This window comes from Lactuca saligna, chromosome 2 (assembly GCF_052625555.1).
Source record: "Lactuca saligna cultivar CGN05327 chromosome 2, ASM5262555v1, whole genome shotgun sequence".
NCBI classification, from domain to species: domain Eukaryota; kingdom Viridiplantae; phylum Streptophyta; class Magnoliopsida; order Asterales; family Asteraceae; genus Lactuca; species Lactuca saligna.
In genome coordinates this window covers 180028164-180050102 of record NC_136418.1, presented here as the reverse complement: position 1 = coordinate 180050102, position 21939 = coordinate 180028164, and the positions used below count along the sequence as shown (strand labels likewise).

Genomic DNA, 21939 nt, shown 5'->3' with positions numbered 1-21939 from the left:
GGGTAGACCAGGTGGACTGAAGGCCCGACAAGGCGGACCAGTCCTATAGTAGACCCGATACGCATGACTGTTCTATGATTCGTTATGAGATAGAGTGATATGTGTATGGTATATGTGGTTGATATTTCGGGGGTATCTCACTAAGCTTTCGGGCTTACAGTTGTGGTTTTATGTTTTTCAGGTTCTCCAGGAGACCGTGGTAAGGCAAAGGCGTGATCGTACCGCTCCTCATGATTTTGTAGTAATGTGATTCTGGGAATACTCTAAAATGATTTGTATTGAAAACCTTTTTGTAATAATTTAATGAAATCGGGTTGTTTTTGAAAAAAATTAAATTGGTTGGATTTTTCGGTTGTTACAGTTGTCAAACTTTGACATCTACAAAACGGGAGAAACAAATTCAAGTTAGTTGATTGATTGATTGAGTCCTTAGTAAATCACCCAAATGAGATACTAAGGCTAGGACCCAACACAATATGCTACAACCTAGAAAAGGGATGCCGTAATCTAGTTGCACAATATTTGAAGGTAGGTGAATGACGATTCACTAATTTCCACCATGAAAAACGAAAAATAAAGTTAAGTTTTAAATCTATGAAAACTCCTAGATCCTTTGAGATTCATTGACCATTTCAATGGCATGTTTAAATCTCGATATGCCCCTCTTGTTTGTGACTGGGATGCCGAGGATCACAAGGCGGGTGTGAATAACCATGCAAACTTACATGGTGCCCTCACATGTTACAATCACCTATTTGATGTGCCGGTAAACCACACACGCTCCACCGAACTATGACAAACATTGAGTCACCCTTTGCTACCTTTGCTTAGAACCATTTAGTGTGCCGGTAAACCACACACGCTCCACTAACATCTTCGCAAGGGCACAAAGTGTAATTTCATGGAATTGCATCAATTCACTTTGCCTAAGTAACTAAGATTGGGAATTTGAAAAACATTTAGTTACTTTGTATTTCATTATACTTATAATGGAGGGTTTCGTCCTATCCTACCCGTTCGGCTAACGACCCTCCACTAGTCAAGAGTGTGGTGGGTAAGAGTGGATACCCATTCAATAGCCATATTATAGGCAATTTCCTTAAACAACGCTTATAGACCAGCTTCGTGAATGAGGCCTACTAACGGTAAGACTGACTTTTACTCATACATACATATATATATATATATATATATATATATATATATATATATATATATATATATATATATATATATATAATGTTAGACTTTTAATGTTATATATAGTATAGGGTGCATTTTACACTTTTAAAATACTAGGTAATCAAATTTAACAATTATACTTTTAATTCAATTAAATTGTAAACCTAAACTTTTATGGATTTATTAAACTTCTTTTAATTATACACCTTAATTAATTAATAAAACCATAAGGGTGTGATTTGAACTTTTTCAAAACATTACTAGGGTTTTAGAATTTAACATTCCTAATTAAACTTTTAATCAACTTTTAAATTCCAAAACTTGAGGGCAAGTTTTGAAACATTTCAAAACATTAGGGTTTAGAATTTAAATATACATCATAATTAAACAATTAATCAAAATTTAAATTCCAAAACTTGAGGACAAGTTTTGAAACATTTTTCAAAACATTAGGGTTTTAACTATTTAAATTTCAAAACAGCAAAACTTTTGGGTTCAAATTTAAACTATAAAACCTAAAGGGAAAATAATTAAACTTTTCATAACAACAAGGATCAAATAACAAATAATTCAAATTAACATTTAATCACATAATTATCCATATTTGATTTATTTAATGATTTCTTGCAAAACATTTTATCAATTTACTCAAAATAATTAATCAATTATTACATAAGGAAACAATTATCTTATTAATTGATAAATATCTTCAATTAGATCAAAATTATAGTCAAATATATCATATAATCGGATTAATATTGATCTAACATGATAAGGTAACTATCCATAAGCAAAAACACCAAGAAAACCCGAGATACCCTCCATCTGACAAGTTGACTCGTCGAGTCAAGCCTGGACTCGGCGAGTCCAGCCTCCAGAAACCCAAAAAACGAATTTTCCAGTTATACAATGCATCAATACAATTGAAACCAAGCTAGGCTCTGATACCACTGATGGGTTTTGGTCCTAAGAACATCCTATGTGCTCATACAAACCCTAATGCTTGGATCTAGGTTTCTCTATTGTACAAGCAAGTTATCCAAGACTATAAACCCTAATTCTAGCATTCAAATAATCATATTAACATGAGAATAGGTTTATAATGTTACCTTGATTGTTATGTAGCAATAACAATCCCAAATCTCCTTGTATTGACTTTGGAAGGCTTAGAGTCACAAGTGACACTCCTCTGATGGTTCACAAACACCATAAGCAAGAGGATGAAGAGGAGAGAGGTTGGAGGCTACCCAAAAAACGTGTGAAACCCTAGAAAGATCATTAGCCACGTTTTTGGGTCATAAGGGTCTTATATATAGTAAGGCTATTAGGGTTATCTAACAAGGAAACCCTAATTTGGATGCTTAAGCCCTAAGCAACCCATGGAGCCTTTTCTTTAAGGCCTTGAACGATTTCATATGGGCTTCCCCATAGAATTCGTCCACCTTATAATATAAGGCAATCCATGGCCCAAATTGCAATTATCTTATAATTACAATTCCAGTCCCTTAAGTTTAATTAATCTCTTTTAGTCACAAAACTAATTACTAATTAATTATTGACTAATATTAATTAAACAATATGATTTCTCCTTTAATATATTATTCTCATAATACATTAATAAATCATATTTAATCCTTTCTCTCCATAATTCATCCTATCAAGTTGCTTTGGTGAAGGCAACCCAAAACAACCATGCACCATCGGGTCAAGTACATACCAAAATAGTTATGGACTTAGACACTAATCCAACACGTTGGGCGTACACACCAGTACGTGTAGCATACACGACATGCAAGCTATACGCGCAGTGCACAGAAGAGTACGCTCAACATACACTCAGACTGTGTATTTTACATTATTGGGCCTCGGTTTGGACCAATCTTTGGGCTTAGCAGATGTTGGGCCGTGATGGGCCACTAGGAGATAGTTAAGGGCCAAGGACTAGTTTGGGATTGGGTTGAAAGCTCATTTGAGGACTTGGGCCCAATTTAGAAAATTGGGCCATTGGAGGACTTTAATGGGCCTTAGTGAGTATGTAAAGACTAGAAAGGATTGGGCCTCGATCATGGTCCAATTTAGATCAAAGGGGGTAAAATAGTCATTTTACCCTTAAATGTGACAACTCGAAACTTTCATTCGGTACGATTAATCAACTATATCAATGTTAAATTCAATTTTGTAACTTTTTAACGCCTTTTAAGGGTTCGTTTAAATGTTCTAAGATTAAGTACAGTCGGAAATGAGATCGAGAATGAGTCAACACATCGTTCAAAATCAAAACCGGGCCATACACCCACCTGGGAGGTGTGTACGGCCGTACACACAGGTGTGCGGCCGCACACTCCACTCTCTCTCTCTCTCTCTCTATATATATATATATATATATATATATATATATATATATATATATATATATATATATATATATATATATATATATCCCTTCACTCATTCCTTTCCTTAGGATTTTATTGTCAAATTGATGAAAATATTGAGAATTTAATATATATATATATATATATATATATATATATATATATATATATATATATATATATATATATATATATATATATCTTTATCTTTACTACTTATAAAAGAAATCTAACTATTTCTATAAATAAATTGAATATAATAATATTATTTTTTTAAGACGTCCAAACTATTAAGCTTGAAGTACAACCCATTTATAATATAATAATATTAAAACTTTAACCCTATTCTTTATCCCCTAAAAATCTCGTATCAAATTAATAGAAGAATTCATTTGCAAATTGAACCCGTCAATCTCAACACTTCAGCCATTTGAAGCGGTCAATGTCAACAATTTATAGATGATCTTTTCTCTCACATTGGTAACAAGCCATATCATAATATCTATCTTCGTAATCTCTTCAAAGTAAGAAATATACGCACACTCTCTCGAAGAACCCTAACCAGTAACCAAGACAGTATAACCACCACCACCACAGCCGCTCTGCCTCCTTTCGCCTTCAACCAACCACTATCACGACTACCGCCATTCCTCTCACCCACTACATGAACTTTCTTTTGGAACATAACATTTTTCTTTAAAAAAATATCGTTGAAAGAAGCTATTTGTCCCCACCGCTGTGCGCGGGTAACGGCTAGTGTATATATATATATATATATATATATATATATATATATATATATATATATATATATATATATATATATATAAGTAATTTTTAAAACTTTTTTAAAAATTGAACCAAATATTATGAAATTCTGGTTTTAATAAAAGTAAACCATTTTATTGGGTATTTGCAATTCCGAACGGGAGCCCAGCCCAACATCAGGTATAGGAGTTTGCCGTCGAGGCCAGGGCATTAGACCGGACCAAAGAAAAAGGAGAGCGAACTGAGGGACGGATTCCAGTGACTTCACTTCCGGCGTCGACCTACGCATCTCTCTCAGCTTTTTACTGCACAAACGAAGAGCGGAATCGTAGAAAACGAAAATGGTGGAAAAAGAAAATCCAATTGCAGAAGTAGATGAAGACGAAGAAGATTTTGATGATGAAGAAGAAGAGGAAGAACCAGTAGACTCGCAATCAAGAATGCGGGATGAAAGGGCGAAAATGGAAGGATTTCTCCGGCGAATGTCATCCGAAAGAGTTCCGTTGAGAGTCCACGACGTGATAATCAAAGGAAACAACAAGACTAAGGAGTCGTTAATCGAAGCCGAGGTCCAAGCCCTAAAGACCGCCACCTCAGTCCAGGAACTGCTTCAGGCAGCCACTATAGCTAATGCGCGGCTTCAGAAGCTCGATATATTTGATTCCGTTAATGTTACGCTTGATTCAGGTCCGCCTGACTTGCCTGGGACTTCTAACGTCATAGTTGAAGTTGTCGAGTCCAAAAACCCTATCACCGGTGATATTGGCATTTTCACCAAGCCTGAGGTACTTTCCGTTTGTTTCCACTTAGTTATGTCTCTGATAGATCATCAATGTCTTCTTAATTCCTATTTCATCTCCAACAATTAATCACAAATTGTGAAACGTATGCCACTCATTTAGATCATATTTAAATCAGAAACAGTCACTTTTGATGCTGCAATTAGTCGTATACTCATATACATGGTTAAGTTTAAGTATAATATGCATTTATCCACCTGTAGATGAGATGAGATACCATTAACTCTATAAGATGTTGATGTTGTGATTCAGAAGTCTTTGTATTGAATATTGATATGCATTTGTTTAAACTTGATTTGTATTTTGTAGGCTAGATCATGGTCAGTTGAGGGTTCACTGAAGCTTAAAAACATGTTAGGGTATGGAGATATATGGGATGGTTCTTTATCTTATGGGTGGGACCAAACATCAGAAGTTAGCACTGGTGTGGCTTTACCAAGATTCATGAAACTGGTGAATCCTGTTATGGCTCGTGTATCTCTTCTTTCTCAAGATTGGCTAAAATTTTCCTCTTATAAAGAACAAGCAATGGGGTTATCTCTTGGCTTAATATCAACCAGGAAGCATGACTTAGCATATAATCTGTCATGGCGCACCTTAACTGATCCATCACAAAGGGCTTCTGTGTCTGTAAGGAGACAGCTTGGACATAATTTGCTCTCACATTTGAAGTACACTTTTAAAATAGACAAAAGGAACTCACCTCTTAGACCAACTCGAGGCTTTGCTTTTGTTTCCACTTCTCAAATTGGTGGCCTTTTTCCTGATTATCGCAGTGTTCGTTTTATCCGCCAGGTTTTCTGCTCCTTCATGCCTTTTATTTATTTATTTTTTCTGTAGTAGGGCTAAAAAACAAATTTAGCATTTTATTTTTTAAAATCATGACAGGAGTTTGATCTTCGGTATGCTTTACCTTTGGGTTTTGCTCGAGCTGCATTAAACTTTGGGGTTGCTGGTGGTGTTGTATTTCCATGGGGAAATGGATTCCTAACCACACCTGTATCTCTACCCGATCGATTCTTCTTGGGTGGAAACTCTTCTCCTGTTTGCACATTAGGAGGCCCAACATCATTACTGGGCTTCAAAACTAGAGGATTGGGCCCAAGTGAGCCAAGACGTGAAATCCAAGACAAATCCAACAACGAATCAGGCTCTGACACGTGTCCCGAAAGAGACTTTCTTGGTGGTGACCTTGCTGTTACTACCTTTGCAGACCTTTCTTTTGATCTCCCATTGAAAGTCCTCAGAGATTCCAGTATTCATGGACACGCGTTTGCTTGCGCGGGAAGTCTCGTCAAATTAAGCGAGAATTCATTTCGAGATCTCTCATTTCAGAAATACAAAGACTCCTTCAGAAGCTCTGCTGGATTCGGACTTATTGTACCCACCAAATTGTTTCGAATGGAGGTACATTTATTTATTTTTTTATGTTAAGTCGTTCTTTCTGTATTAAGTTGATGTTTTTTTTTTTTTTTTTTTTTTTTTTTTTTCTCTTTAGGTGAACTATTGTTACATATTAAGACAACATGAACATGACAGAGCAAAGACTGGCGTGCAGTTTAGCTTTTCTTCACCGTTGTAGAATCAACCTTGATTTATTTCATTGCCACCAATCCTGAGTTGACACATGACAGGTATATTTTTTCAGTTTCAAAAAAAAAAGACAAGTTTGATTAATAATATTCAACCTCAATCCTCTCATAAAATCAATCAGCCTTTATAAACATTCTAGAGGCTTTGGCTGTTGCTTTATCATTTTCATGTCAAACAGTAACGTAGTTAAATCATTTGTTTTTGTTTTTGTTTCTTTCCTGATGTCTTATTTTAACTTATCTGGTCAAAATTTAAAGGCATAAATTTTTCATACCTAACCCTGCACAATTGCACATCACACATCACTGCTTGTGATTGGTACTAGGGAATTTGTGGATTGACAACGTTGTGGACAATGTCCAACAATTTGGTTTACTTGAAGGGACCCCCATAGTCGCATAGTAACTTGTAACGTACAAGTTAATTAACTACCTCTTTGGACAAAGCTGACTCGCTGCTTGGTGGGGCCTTTTCTTGTTACCACTGACAACTTGACTATAGGTTTATTTTCCCATGATTAAAATCTGTTGATTAAAGTCGATCATAGAAAGTAGAAACCAGATTTTGTATTCTTCGAATCAGTGTTGGGATTTTAAAATTCATTAACCCATAATTACGGCTATTTATTAAAAATGACCAAATATTTATAAATGACGTATGATTTGTGACGTTAGACTTCATGTTATAAAGCTTTGAGTTCATGTTGGAAATTTGAAATGTTTGCAATTGCAGTGAACTTGTTTTCATCAAACAAAACGCTGATGTTTAGATAACATGTGAGAAGAAGATGAGGCTTTTTGGTTTTTGTATTCAAGTTAAATGTTATTCTAATAAATATATCGAATATGTCGAACTGATTTTTTGATTCAATTACTATTGTTATTTCTAATAAATCTATAGAATATTTGGAATTTTGTTTTGATTTTGTTTTGGTATGTTGGTTTCAATATATAGTTATGTTATTTCAAGTATGTCGAACGAGTTTTTAGATTTTAGTTAATATTGCTATTTATGATAAATTTATCAAATATCTAAATTATTTTTATATGCTTGATATATTGAATTTTGTTTTGATACTGTTTCAATTTTTATTTATTATTTTTTACTAGGTTACAACCCGTGGAAACCACGGGTCAAAAATTGAAAAACAGAGTTATATTATTAATAAGAATTAAGTTTGTTTAGCAATATTTGTAATGATTATTTAAAACTAAAATTAATATAATTTTGTAAAAAAGTATATAAATTTGAATATATGTTAAATAGAAACACAATCAATCCATCGAAAGTTAAATATGAAGATAACTAAAATACATCTTTGAATATGTGAATGATTTATGAAGTGTGAGGGCAAATCAATATTTTTTGTAACGAGGGAGGAATCAAGAAACACCATGTGGTGTCTATTAAAGTCTGAAAATGAAATATCAAAACAAACTGAATATTATGGATTACAATGCTATATAAAGAATAAATTATTTTAAAAAAATGTTACAAAAAAACAGAAAAAACATAATTGTTAGAATTTAATGGGTAAGAAGCAGTTATAAATTCCTAAAAACTTCCTTATACACAACATTTGAAGTTTTGTTTGTAAGTCTACCATCCTTATCTAAAATTAACAATTTCAGTCATTCTCTACTTTGAACTCTAGATAAGGCAACATACAGTTGTCCATGTGAAAAAACAGGATCCTTGAGATACAGACCAACCTTTGATAACGACGGCTCCTGACTTTTATTAATTGTCATTGCAAAACATACAGCCAATGGAAATTGTCTTCTTTGAAATTTGAAAGGAATTTTTTTTTTCAGATGGACTTAAAGACATTCTTGGAATAAATGTTTGCTTTCCGATATTAGTTCCAGATATTATAATTGCCTCAATAACACGTTTGCCAAGAGATTTCACTTGTAGTCTAGTGCTGTTACATAATCCATTTTTCTGATCAATGTTTCTTAGTAACATAACTGGAACACCGACTTTTAGAATTAACTTGTGATACCTTAAGACCATTTAAAATATCAGGGGAGTATAAATTGGGATCAAACTGATCATGAACAAACTCGGATTGGCAAAGAGTATCTGAACTTAAATATTCTACTTCTTCTCCCGGAAACAATGCTAACAAACGATCATTGATTTGTTGGACAACTTCATTTTTTAGAGCTAGTATAGCTCTTTCTTGAAAATAACTCGTACCGTTGAAGTTTTCCAAGATTGAAGGATATACAAACTCAATTAATGAACCTATAGGATCATGTGGATCACTAATGAGAATATCATCCGGAACATCAATAATCGTTTCACCATCGTTCAAACCACCAACTTTTCCTTCTCCTATGTCCAAAATCCAGTTTGCAAAATTTTGTATTTTTCGAATATCAGATGGATCCTTTCCAACGGTTAGTCTCATGTTTTTTGTTAATCTATGGACTTTGCATTGTTGCCATATATATGAAGAGCTTAAAGAAGCATTAACGATATTTTGTCTGCTACCTCCTTGAACAACAGGTAGAATCTGCCTGAAGTCTCCTCCAAAAACAATCGTTTTCCCTCCAAATGGAATATCCGAGTTGATAGACTTATCAAACTTACATACATCTCTCAGAGCTCGATCTAAAGCTTCAAATGCATGTTTGTGGACCATAGGTGCTTCATCCCAAATAATCAATGAGCTTTTTCTTACTAATCTGCCGAGTTCACTATCAGGCGGTATCTTACAAACAGAATACTCGGTAAGATTCAACGGAATTATAAACCGAGAGTGTGCTGTCCTACCTCCAGGCAATAATAAAGATGCAATACCACTTGAAGCAACATTTAAAACTATATCACCATTACATCTAATTGCTGCAGATAACGTCTTCCAAAGAAAGGTTTTGTCTGTTCCACCATATCCATAAACAAAAAACACACCTCCTTTATTATCATTGACTGTAGTCATGATATCAAGAAAAATATTGCGTTGCTCGTTTGTTAATGCATGAAACATACTATCAAACTCTTTCTTTAAAAGCGTTATGTCATACTCCAGCTCCTCCATGATAAGTCGATATGTTGAAGAAGAAACTGTGTCGGAATCAGGGTAAGGCATTTGTTTATAATGTTTAAGACTCGTGTTGTTACGAAGTAAAATCTGTTCGATCTCGAACAAAGTCAGGTTTTTGAGTTGATCCTCATTGAGTGATAAACCTGTAAAAAATGAACAATATGTCAAAAAGAATATAATATTAACCAATTTAATGGTAAAAAAAATTATACCGTGCATATTTAAAATATATATAATCCGTTTTTACATATAATGATACGAAATTATAATACTTGGAGACTTTAATCTACGCTGTTGGTTGTAAAGAATACCATCTGACAAATGTTGCCATGTATTTTCCCAAACAAACTCTGGTCTACCCAAACTGTTAGACATTAACATCGTAGCAAATAAGAAACGAAGATAAAAACCAGTTCTTGAATGACTTTCTTCCTTAATTGCATCAACGTATTCTTTATCATCATCTAAGAAGCCCAAAGCATAGCATGCATCTCGAAAAGTAGGAAATTCTTCACCGTTTACCGTGCGAATTTCTTCAAATGATTTTGGACTTTTCACTTTATTTAAAAGAATCCGTAAGAAGTAGACTTCGCCAAGTTTAGGTGAAACAGAGTGAATCCTTCCTATTGAACGTCCAATTTTCCTTGACTTCCACAACTTACCATCAGGTTTCCAAACAAACTTTGTAGGAAATTCAACATATGTAAGTTTTCGTGCATCTTTATTAATTTTATTACATTCCATCCTAGATGTGAACATAGAAGCAGCAACTGAAGGTTGTTCAAGAACATCGTCAATATCATCGTCTGCGGCATATATGACTTGTTGTTGATCAGGAAGATGAAAAGGTAGTCGCATCACAGAAGGATATCGGTAATGAACATCGTATTTAAATATTCGCCATGATGCTTCACATGCAGATATATATCTACAATCATAATAATCTTTTATTTCATCGACAACCTTTTCGTGATTAGAATCAGCGTTGATGTCAACAACAATTGTAGCTCTATCTGGACCTTTGTTTATATATTTAAACAGATACTTTATGGAAGATCCCTGATTGCACCATTCAACATTAATGTGTGCCTGATATCTTTTCAACAGATATTTGTTATATGGAACAACATTTCTATTGTCTAACTTGACACCTGATTTTTCGACAAAATATCCATTGTTTCTTCTCATATATAAGGGATAACCATTGACATCAACCGAAGAATGATCACAAAATTGATTTGGAAATTTTTTCGAACATTGCTTGTCAACCATGCATGGACAATTCATATTTTCAGCTCCACAAGGACCATGTATCATGAATTCACTTACAAGTGAATACAATTCTGGATCTTCATTGATATTTGGAATCTTAGCAGAAATAATCGGATCAATATATTCAACAGTAGGCCGCTTGGAGTTAGCATGCATAAACAGACAAATATGACAATGTGGCAAACCTCTTTTTTGAAATTCAATCGTATAGACCACTGCAAATTAATTTTATAAATAAGATAATCTTTGTACTGGATGAAATATATTTGCAAATAACCAAAAATATTAACAAACTAAATAATCATTATAACAAAACTATTAGAAATAAATACAAGCTTTATTACCTCCTTGAACAATGCCGAAAATTTTATTTTCCCGTATGTCTTTAATCAAACCATTGAGCTTTATTTTGAATAGCCTACATAAGATATCAGGTCTATCTTCTGGATTTAGTGAAGTGTTATGAAGAAACCTTTTAACTTCAGGCCATTTTGGATTACATGTAAAGGTTATGAAGAAATCAGGATATCCAAACCATTTACATAAGGACATGGCATCAAGGTAGTTTTGCATCATATAACGTGCACCACCAGTGAATGAAGAAGGCAAGATTACACGTTGTCCAACGTTGGATATATCTTTATTCCCTAGGTTCTGTTGAGTACGTAACTTTTCATAAGACTCACATCTAAGAATTTGTTTTTTGCTCCTTATGAAATGTAATCTCTCACTTTCAATCATAGTATAAGCATCAACCAAAAACTGTTGGAACAACCTTTTTGAATTAAGAATTAGTGAAAAATATTGATCCCTGTCTTGTATTCTATAAGAAAAAACTCTCTCATTACAGTTGGACCTCTTGTTGTTGCTTATTGGTGTAATACCTCGATGTGGTATGTCAACCCTGTAACCATCATCACCATATGGAAACAGTAGTGGATACTGAAGAGGAAGGTATGATGGATGTAATTCACTAATACGCCATAGAGAACCTGATGACGTTTGAACAACAATATCTCTATTATCAATTGAATCACCAATATCTCCAACAATTAAAGCGACAACCTTAGAAGCAGATGGTAGGTTGTATATCCTTCCATCTTGGTCCCTTCTTCCAATAAGTCTCAACTTGATATCAACATGAGGGTTTTGATGAAAACAATCCCTAACCATTCTATAAGACTGAACCAAGACATTATTTGAATCCAACATCAACTTCAAATCTTGTATAATATCATTATCAAGGACAGAAGAATTTGACGTAGATCGTTGATTATCTCCACTGGAAGTAACATGAACATATAAACATAAGATAAATAAATAATATAATGTTGATGAATAAGATATCTATTAATGTGATAATTGTGAAAAGTGTACCCAAAACATGTCCGTCTATTCGCGATCTCATTATCAGTATCGTATATGTACAGCTGAGAGAATTTTGGTTTTAACCCATGTTCCGGTAAAAGGCTTCCGATACTATGATAATTTTGACCGCTAAGTCTAAAAATGTATGGAGCATTTCCTCTATTGATTGAGGAATCAATCTTTCCACCCATTGACGTAAAAGAAAACATAGAATTGTAAGAACGAATGTTCTTCATGAAGTGTTTGCTTTTAGAATCTCCCGATGTAAAAAGATGGGCATAACTTGAAGGTGTATTCTTTAAAGTTGGTAGTTCAACTTTGCCATAACCACAACATAAAGAATAATTTTGATTCTCATTTTTTTTACATTTGATAGATTCATCTTTCCATAATTTTGCAAAACATGTTTGGCATACAACAATCTGATCACCATGATCCAAATAATCTGTCAATTAAGGTTGACATAAAGATGTTAAATTTGGAAGTTTATATAAGTGAAAAATATTGAATGAACAAATATAAATATTATATTTGTATCAAAATTACCTTTTGATATACCGTTGTATATGTTTTGCTCATTTTGACCATCGATTTTGTCTTGATCGGATCTCAAACCAAATATTGGAATAGGAGTTAAATTTGGCCTTTTTTTCTTTGCTTTTTTATTTGGATTAGCTAACAGGACTGAAGACGATTTTGATGTTATTCTAGATGATTTGTTGGATGTGTCGCCATTTGAAAATACAGAGAATTGTCTAATATTTGTTAACGGCGATTGACAACTATTATTGGAAATATCCATGGCTGCGGAAAAAATTGAAAGTATACATTGTTAAATATGATACAATAATAATATATGTTACAAATTAAAATGGTAAAATAAACGAGTTACCGTTGGAAATGTTAGATAACGGAGTTCGAACATTTAAATGTGATGGAGGAGGTTGTAACATTGCTTGTTTTGATGTATTTGAACTTGTTTTTGATCGGTATGTGCTTTTATTTCGATGTACAACTCCTTTGAATTCATATAAAAAAAATGGTTATCAGAAATGTAAAATTGTTTAATAATTATTTTAATATTATATGAATATGAATATTGATAAAGAGATGATATAAAAAGACGATGATGTAATAAATTTTATTACATATATTTAAAAAAAAACTTAAAAAGTTTAAAAGCAATCAAGTACGTTACCGTTTGAATCCAATTTCATGTTTGGTTGTCTGAAAACTGTTATTAGGAATATCGATGACTGAGAAAAGAAGATTGAAATGTAGATTATCAAATATGATACAATAACAACATATATTATAAAAAAATATGGAAAAATAAATGAGTTACCGTTGGAAATGTTAGATAACGGACTTCTAACATTTAAATGTGAAGGAGGAGTACGTAACATTGTTTGTTTTGACATATTTGCGCTTGATGTAGATGTGGATACACTTTTATTTCGATTGACAACTCCTTTTAATTTGATTGGAAATAATATCTTATTAGAAATGGATAAATATTAAATAATCTTGTAAATTTTTAAATAGTATATGAATACTAATAATGATAAATAGATAATATAAAAAAATATGGATGACATAATTTTTATTTTACAAATTTAAAAGAGAGAAAAAAAGTGTATAAGCAATCAAGTATGTTACTGTTTGAATTCAATCTGATGTTTGGTAACCGTGATTGAAAACTGTTATCGGAAATATCCATGACTGGTAAAAGAAGATTGAAGGTATACATTATTAAATGTGATACAATAAAAATATATATTATAAAATAAAATGGTAGTATAAATGAGTTACCATTTGAAATGTTAGATAACGGAGTTCTAACATTTAGACGTGAAGGAGAAGGTTGGAAATATGATTTTTTTGAAACATTGACACTTGATGTAGATGCGGATAGGTTTTTATTTGGATGCACAACTCCTTTGAATTTGGCTGCAAAAAAAAATTGTGATAACAAATGGATAAATTTGAAATAATAATGTAACTCCCCAAAATATTCTATGAATATTAATATACAAAAAGACATAATACAAAAAATGAGCATGTGAGAAAATTCAATTTAGATATTTAAATTTAAATTTAAATACAGAATAAAGAAGAAAAGTGTATAACGAATTAAGTAAATTATCATTTTCATTTATTTTAAAAAGATGTGATGTTGATGTAGTTGTATGGATTCATTCGGTCGAACCTTTTTTTTATTGTCCAAGTATAATTTTCTTATTCTTCTTTTCTCTGTAGCCTGAACATGATAGATATTCCTATTTGAAGCTGCATAATCAAATATACACACATGAAATAGTTATAATTCAGATTAAAAACATTGATAAAGAAAGTTGTAAAATATATAATGAATGTACTGTTATCACCAGGGTTAGTAACATTTGTAGAAGTTGGAATTTGACTGACTGATGTAGTGTACGAATGCAATTGTTTTGTATTATCCAGATAGAAATTATTTAATTTTATCTTCTTATTAGTCTTAAAAGAGTCCATGTTAGTAGTTGCTATCTGAAATGGAACAAAATATATAACTTTATACAATAGTTATTATCATTTGTGAATAGGGCATTTGATTAGTGGGTTTAGATATGTAATTTTATTCATCTGTCCATTGTTTGAATTGCTAATTTTGTTATCTTGGATTTGGCAACAACATCATCAGTTTCGGAAAGACTGATATTCATATCAATACAAAATGAAGCAAATGACCACAAAAGTTTATGTTATGCATGCTGATTAATAATTCACACTCACTTGAATACATCTAACGTTGTTACATTATGTTAACTATAAATGGACGTTCCTTTTTAAGCTTATTTAATTTTTGTTCACAATAGAACTCTTCAAATGTTCGAATGCAAATACAAAATTAAAATATGAATTTGATTTTTTTTGGTTTGTGGGTATGCAATAATTTTTTTAGTAATTATTCACATCATTAATTTATTTAAACATATTTTATTATAACTTTTTGTTTTTGTCTAAATAAAACTTATATATTATTAGTTTAATAAATTTTTATAAATCTTTTACCCGTGGTTTCCACGGGTTGTAACCTAGTTTAAAAATAAAAAAAAATGTTGTCGATTGAACTTACGTATGACATGAAATACTAAAGTACAATGCCTTTATATGTAATGTTTCCGAATTTTGTTGCAGATATAATTTTTTTTGTACTGTATTGTTGGATTACATTTTTCTTTCATTCTGTTATTTTACTTTGTAACTATTGGAACTAATGTTTATTATGTTATAAAAAGATAAGCATTGTTGGAAAAGATACTATTAGGGAGGATGATTTTGATTAACACAACAATCGAGAATCATGGCCGTACATTTACACAACTAGAACCAAAATTGATAATAAGAAACTTACAGAATTACTGTCGTTAATGTCCTTAATCGAGCATATAATGAAAATTGATTGAAGCATATGAAGTTCAGAAAAAACAAAAAACCGAGAATTGGAAAAAACAATAAGAAACTTACAGAACGATTGAAGTAGCCGATTGAAGAATGATTCTTGATTGCTGGAACAATATGCAGTAAAGAATGATTGTCATTCCTATGTTTCAATTATATATTGAACATAATAACGAAAATTGATCTTGATCTTGATACCAAGGGTAAATAGGGAATTTTACAAATGTAGAACAACAAATTGAGTATACAAACATAGCTAAAAAATGCAGAAAATCGAAATTCAATATAGAACAACAAAGATAAATTTGGCCTTTACGATTAAAAAGCCGTATAATATGATCAAATATAAATAAAGGGTAAAAAGGGTATTTTAGCAATATAAAAGTAAGTATCAACAGCAGCAAAGGACATTGAGAAACAGGGCTTACATAAAATAAACATTAAATTCATAAAATTGCAGGCCGTGGTAGGGGTATATTAGTCCAATTTGCTCTTCTTCATAGTTAAAGAATGCAGAAAATCGAAATTGGAACTACAAAGATAATAGCAATTCATTCAAACAGTACACGTCATCAATGTCTGTGATGATTAACACAGACATACGTAACACAAGCTTATTTTTACACATACAAATACACATTGATGATCAATTTAGTGGATCGAATAAAGAATTTAAGATAGAAAATAATTAATAAACAACTTCTGAATCAAAGATAAATAGAAACCTCGATTAACAAATTCAATGAGAAGCAAAATTGAAGTCGCAGAAGAAGAAAAGAATTTTCAATTATACGATTAACACAAACATTGAGAAGCAATCATATATAATCATGAGAAACTCACCGAAGGATTGAAGTTGCTGATTGAATATTCGAAATTAAGAAGCAGAATTGAGATGCAGAGACTGTCCTAGGGATTGAATTATGTAATTGAAGCGGAATATGATTGATATAGTATGTTATGCGCATAATAATTGATTGATATGCATACCATTTTTAGATGCTCTTAATCGGGCATGTAACAGAATTTATTTAATGTATACAACAGTTATTCCATATTCAAATTTCAAATTACAAAATATCGATATTTCGATTGTTAATCAAATCAAATCAAAACAAAGACTGTAATAGTACGTGAAACCAATCAGGGGTAAAAATGAGATTTAACATTGACAGGAACGTGAATTTTTGGTAGGACAGTAGTCAAAAATTCAAACAATCGTTTTATTTATTAATTTATTTATGCTTCCAAAGGACAACGTTAAGGCAAAGAAGTATTTGCCAGTTATAATAACATACCAAATACCAAAAGAGCAACATACGAATTCAATTCATATTACAAGCCAATTGCAATTTGACTTTCAAAAAAACAAAACCATCTCTTCTTTCTTCAAAGGAATACTCAATAACCTCTTCAGGAACAATCTCCTTTATGAAAACAGGGGCAGGTGTAACAGCTGTTTGCATCGCAATAGAACCCTTAGTATATGGGGTGGAGGGTAAAATCGGAATTAAATTTGTTTTTGGAGTTCTATTTGTATTTTCATCCTCTAAACCAAATATTGTAGTTTTAGTAGGGGTAGTAAATAACGACATATTGTTATTGTTATTTTGAAATGTTTTTTTTGTAGCATGTCGTGTTTTTTCTCAGCTTCTGTTGTGACATTAGGGGTAGTTTTGGAAGAAATGGGAGAAAAAGGCTTGCAGAATCCATCGATTTTTTTGGTAGGACGGGAAGTAGTAGGGGTAGTTTTGGAATTGATATCCGGTTTAGGAGTTGCATGACCTAATGATAATCTTCTGTTGCTTGTAGTATTAATTTATGGAATTTAAATGATTGAAATTTTAGAGCTGATCAAAAGAATTGACAAAGGGCAAAATTGACATCTGATGCATTGTTTATTCTGTTGCGTGTTCAATATTATGAGAAATCTCATTTGACAGCTTGATTACAATTTTTTTTTAATACAATACCTCAAATAATATCAAAGCACATTCCCAAGAATGCATGCACCAATATACCATTTTATTGTGAAAATTATGAATATGTCCATGTTTAAAAAATGATCATTATTTTGAACAGGAATTTATTGAATGTATTCAAATTTGAGACATCTTTTTTATAAAGCAAATATATTGATATCTTATAACACGAAATTGAAAAGTAGAATGTTATTGATTGTAATTTATTTTTATTTTTATTGCAGATATATTGGTAAAAAAATCTGAATGTGATAGATGAACCTAGAAACAACACATGTTTTAGAGTTATGTTGGTTGCTACTGGTGGGCATTTAGTTGGTTGTGTATTTGATGGAGACTCCATTGTTGCCCATAAATTATTCCAGAGGTATGTACTTTATTTATGTTATCACTTTAATTTCATCAGAAAAATTATTTATGAGGTTAAAATGAATACATCCTTGCCCAGAACCAAAAATATCCCTTATTAGTATCTATGATTGTAAATACAAGTAATGTAATTTAGTTGTATGTAATATACTTATTTGTATATGCTTGAAACGAACTAATACTTGTCAAGACCACCATCGTTAAATAATTAGTATGTTTCTGATAAGACTCTTTAGAAACATATTTATTTGCTTATTTTACACATAAATACACAAACATATATGCCACACATTTATTAAAAGAAGATTAGTCTAATTACAATGATAACCATAAAATGATAATCGTATTAAAATATAGAATACCAACGAAAATAAAGCAAGAAGTATCAATGTTTGAACAGTGGACACCACAAAGAGCAATACTGTGAAAGAGAATCCAAAAAAAATCCAAATTCAAGAACAGTGTTGATTAAAAAAGGACAATCTGAAATTACTTTTCAAGCTTTGGTATTAATAGACCTGTGTTGCCATCAACTTTGGAATTCAATCGAGGGACCTTGGTGGATGAATTCACATTATCATAATCATCAACATCAATGGTATCTCCAACATTTCGTTTTTTTTTACTATTGTTGGGGAATTATACTTGAACGGACTTGTAGCTTCAAATTTGTCAGGCAATGTTGGGGTCAAATTATCACCTGTTTGCGATATCACATCCTTAAAACAAAATGTTGTAAATAGGTTTAGTAATAAAATATTAACAAAAAGTAATTTTTAAAATAGATTATATAAAATTAAATAATGTAAATTTATAATATAACCTTTAAGGACTTTGTTTCTTGAGATACTTCATGAGATGCGATTTCTGTATCATCAACATTTGCAGGACTACCTACCTGAATCAGACATTTAAATATTTATATAATTTGTGGGACATAGCTCTAAATCAATATAGATTTACAATTTATTAGTGAAGATCATTAAAAAAATATGCATCATAAAAAGTAATATTAAAAAAACAAATAAAAATAATATATAAATACCTCGACAGCTAACTTTTTTTCCAAAGCATCGATAACGTTACTATCAACCGTATAGCCAAGTATCCCAAACCGATTGTAGTTATTGGATACATTAAAACTATTAACATCTATCTTAAAAGCCATCTTTTTATACTCCAAACATTTGAGGTCATAAAGATATAATCTTGGATTATCCCCAGCCTGGAATAAATGTGTTATATAATATATTTATGTTTAAAAGCACATTAATATAAAGAAAATACAACAAATAACAGCAATTAAGAAAACAAAAATTATAAGTATGTTATACCTGTTTGATTTTATCTATAAGATCACGTGCGTGTTTTTTGACGATTCTATAAGCATCTCTATCGAAGAGAGTTAGAGTGATTGTTCCAGAATCATCTTGCACACGAATAGGTATTTTGTACCTATAAAAAATTCCCAGATAAATAAACATTAAATATGTTTAATGGTTAATAATGTAGTTAAGTTGTTCAGTTGATATTTTCTTAAATGTAAAAAAACCTTGGAACAGAAGAGATCTTCTTATTTTTACAATTATCACCATTGCATTTTAAAATGACACTTGCATCACCATTATCTGGACCACTGAACACATCTTCTGTTTCAACTTTCTTTCCACAGTTTGTACACGCATCATAATACCAATCAATATCTTGGCGAATACCATAAATGGTCCCGACAATGATATATTGGCCGACCTAAAAAAAATCAAAACGATCATAAAAAAAATTATAATTTTATTATCTGTTAAATAGAAAACAATATCACATCAATACAGATAAAATATTCACATACCTCTTGTGGTTCTATCAAATCGAAAACATTTTTAACTTTGTAATTATTCAAAAAGTCATCAGATTCCGAATATGATTTAGAGCTTTCAACAGTCAAAGAAGCAGAAGGGTTTTGAAGTCCTCGTAATCCAACCAAGCTGTTTTTAATTTAGGAGTTTGAAAATAAAATTATAAAATTATTGAACAGAAACAACAAAACGATGAATTATTAAAATGTACAGTTACCTATCTGTGAATGTAACAATTTCGGGAAGATTAGCATTTATGAACATCCGTGTTTGTTCAAAATAACTGTTAACAGAAGGTGTTGCCGATGAAACAAAATAAAATAGTAAATAGAATGAGTAATATAAAAGACTAAAATAAGGTTGATTGGTATAAAAAATTTACCGTTATAGACATTAATTCTTGCAAATTGCAAAAGGACAATCACACGACCAACTTCTTTATGAGCTTCAAGATAAGAAATTAACTGGTATGCAATATCTCCAAACAACGTAACGTTAACTTGCAAACCTCTGCAAAAATAATAATGGTTAAATGAATATATAATACTAAAATTCTACATGCAAGTTGTAAAGTAATGAATGTAATATATAAGATATAAGATATAAGATATAATATAAAAAAAGTTTTGGTTACTCTAAGTTTCTTATTTGTAAAGGCAGCCTATGTAGAGATTTTGCTGACATCACGGGAATCAAGCTTTCCTAATGAAACAACTTCACCAATAATATGTACAAAATGATAATACAGAATGTCAAAATGATGTGAATTTAAAGAATTAAATATAATATACAATCAATAAGGAGGGAAATTACCAATTGATTCATTAGATGTAGCTGTTGCAGAGATAATTGTTTCAAAAGAAACAAAAGAAAATCCATATGTTGTTTTGGATTGAAAGTGTAGACACTCGTTAACAGTTGTTCTTCCATGCAAATTTAACTTGGAGGTTACATCACTTATTTTAAAAGTGTATTTGTTAGGAGTGATAGTGGGGGACCAGATGTAAACAGCTTGATCTTCTTTCAATTTGGACTCAAACCTTTGAAAATCTCTTGGATACACACTTGCTCGGATTTTTGTACACTATTCACATAGGGTAAGAATATTATATAATGTTAAAAAGGGAATTTTTAATAAATATAAATTGGTCAACATTGAAGATAACATCTTCAATGATTGTGTTTGAATAATATTATTGGAATGATCAAATAAAAAAAATGGTTTTGAATAATGCTATTAAAATAGTAGATTTTACCATTTCATCCATGAGTATCATCTCAATTGATCTGACAATAGTGGGGTTGCCATCTGAAAGCGATTTCCACAGCCGGATGATAGACACTTTTAGTGTGTAATCATCCTTCATATTGTCCAAGTCTCTAATGAAAGTAATCTTTCTTTTTGCCATTGTCACTATAACAGAAAAGTACACAAAATAATTACAATTATGTGTATGGAGTACTAATAATATAAGAACAAACTGAATAATACAATATGGTTATAGTGAAACATTCATACAAAGAAAACAAATTCTGAAAGAAACATGCTAACAGAAACTATATACCCCTATACAACATTCATAATTAAAAATAATAATGATAACTTTGATCTGTATATGATTCCTTTATTTGAAAGAAAACTTCAATTTAGTAATATACCAAATGTATCCTTATTAGAAAGAGGCCCTTAAGTTGGATCTGTAAAATTTAGTAAAAATAGGTAAAAATGTTAGGAAAATAAGTCAAAATTCTGAAATTGTTAATTGTATATTAAAAAAATATCGATGTAAAATTTTGCAATAGTAATGGATTTAAACAATGATAAAACATAACCTAAACAGGAAAATCAGAAAAATAGGAACCAAGTAAGATGCTAAATTT

The 21939-nt window shown here is 31.3% G+C and overlaps 2 protein-coding genes across 3 annotated transcripts; one reads left to right on the top strand and one right to left on the bottom strand.

Moving 5' to 3' along the window:
- Positions 1-4528: 4528 nt before the first annotated feature.
- Positions 4529-7640, top strand: LOC145028360 (Outer membrane OMP85 family protein). Of its 2 annotated transcripts, none has more exons than XM_078977032.1 (5): positions 4529-5110; positions 5435-5920; positions 6014-6532; positions 6624-6759; positions 7451-7640. In XM_078977032.1, the coding sequence occupies exons 1-4, from the start codon at positions 4667-4669 to the stop codon at positions 6705-6707; spliced, it is 1533 nt and encodes a 510-aa protein (XP_078833158.1). In that variant the 5' UTR covers positions 4529-4666; the 3' UTR covers positions 6708-6759; positions 7451-7640. The 2 variants fall into 2 exon arrangements, with proteins under 2 accessions (XP_078833158.1, XP_078833160.1); XM_078977034.1 differs by lacking the exon at positions 7451-7640 and adding an exon at positions 7044-7386.
- Positions 7641-8349: 709 nt separating this feature from the next.
- On the bottom strand, positions 8350-21467 carry LOC145030452 (uncharacterized). Its single transcript, XM_078978818.1, has 24 exons — positions 21315-21467; positions 21011-21142; positions 20872-20892; positions 20693-20760; positions 20441-20568; positions 20276-20279; positions 20052-20187; positions 19758-19954; positions 19540-19660; positions 19251-19430; positions 19029-19103; positions 18861-18924; positions 18699-18807; positions 18568-18626; positions 17194-17403; positions 14223-14360; positions 14070-14132; positions 13303-13428; positions 12957-13214; positions 12420-12855; positions 11387-12324; positions 10043-11257; positions 8724-9913; positions 8350-8448 (listed from the first exon to the last, which is right to left on the bottom strand). The coding sequence occupies exons 1-24, from the start codon at positions 21465-21467 to the stop codon at positions 8350-8352; spliced, it is 6120 nt and encodes a 2039-aa protein (XP_078834944.1).
- Between the last annotated feature and the right edge of the window lie 472 nt (positions 21468-21939).

What these genes read in the sequence shown, in the direction of transcription:
- LOC145030452 (XM_078978818.1), bottom strand. Translation starts at nt 21,467, where the DNA reads ATGGCAAAAAGAAAGATTACTTTCATTAGAGACTTGGACAATATGAAG. An exon ending in TTACAAATAAGAAACTTAGA is followed by an intron (nt 20,569 to 20,692) that starts GTAACCAAAACT and finishes TTATTTTTGCAG; the next exon opens with AGGTTTGCAAGTTAACGTTA. An exon ending in GTTATCTAACATTTCCAACG is followed by an intron (nt 13,215 to 13,302) that starts GTAACTCGTTTA and finishes TTTTTTCCGCAG; the next exon opens with CCATGGATATTTCCAATAAT.
- LOC145028360 (XM_078977032.1), top strand. Translation starts at nt 4,667, where the DNA reads ATGGTGGAAAAAGAAAATCCAATTGCAGAAGTAGATGAAGACGAAGAA. An exon ending in GCATTTTCACCAAGCCTGAG is followed by an intron (nt 5,111 to 5,434) that starts GTACTTTCCGTT and finishes TGTATTTTGTAG; the next exon opens with GCTAGATCATGGTCAGTTGA. An exon ending in GTGTTCGTTTTATCCGCCAG is followed by an intron (nt 5,921 to 6,013) that starts GTTTTCTGCTCC and finishes AAATCATGACAG; the next exon opens with GAGTTTGATCTTCGGTATGC.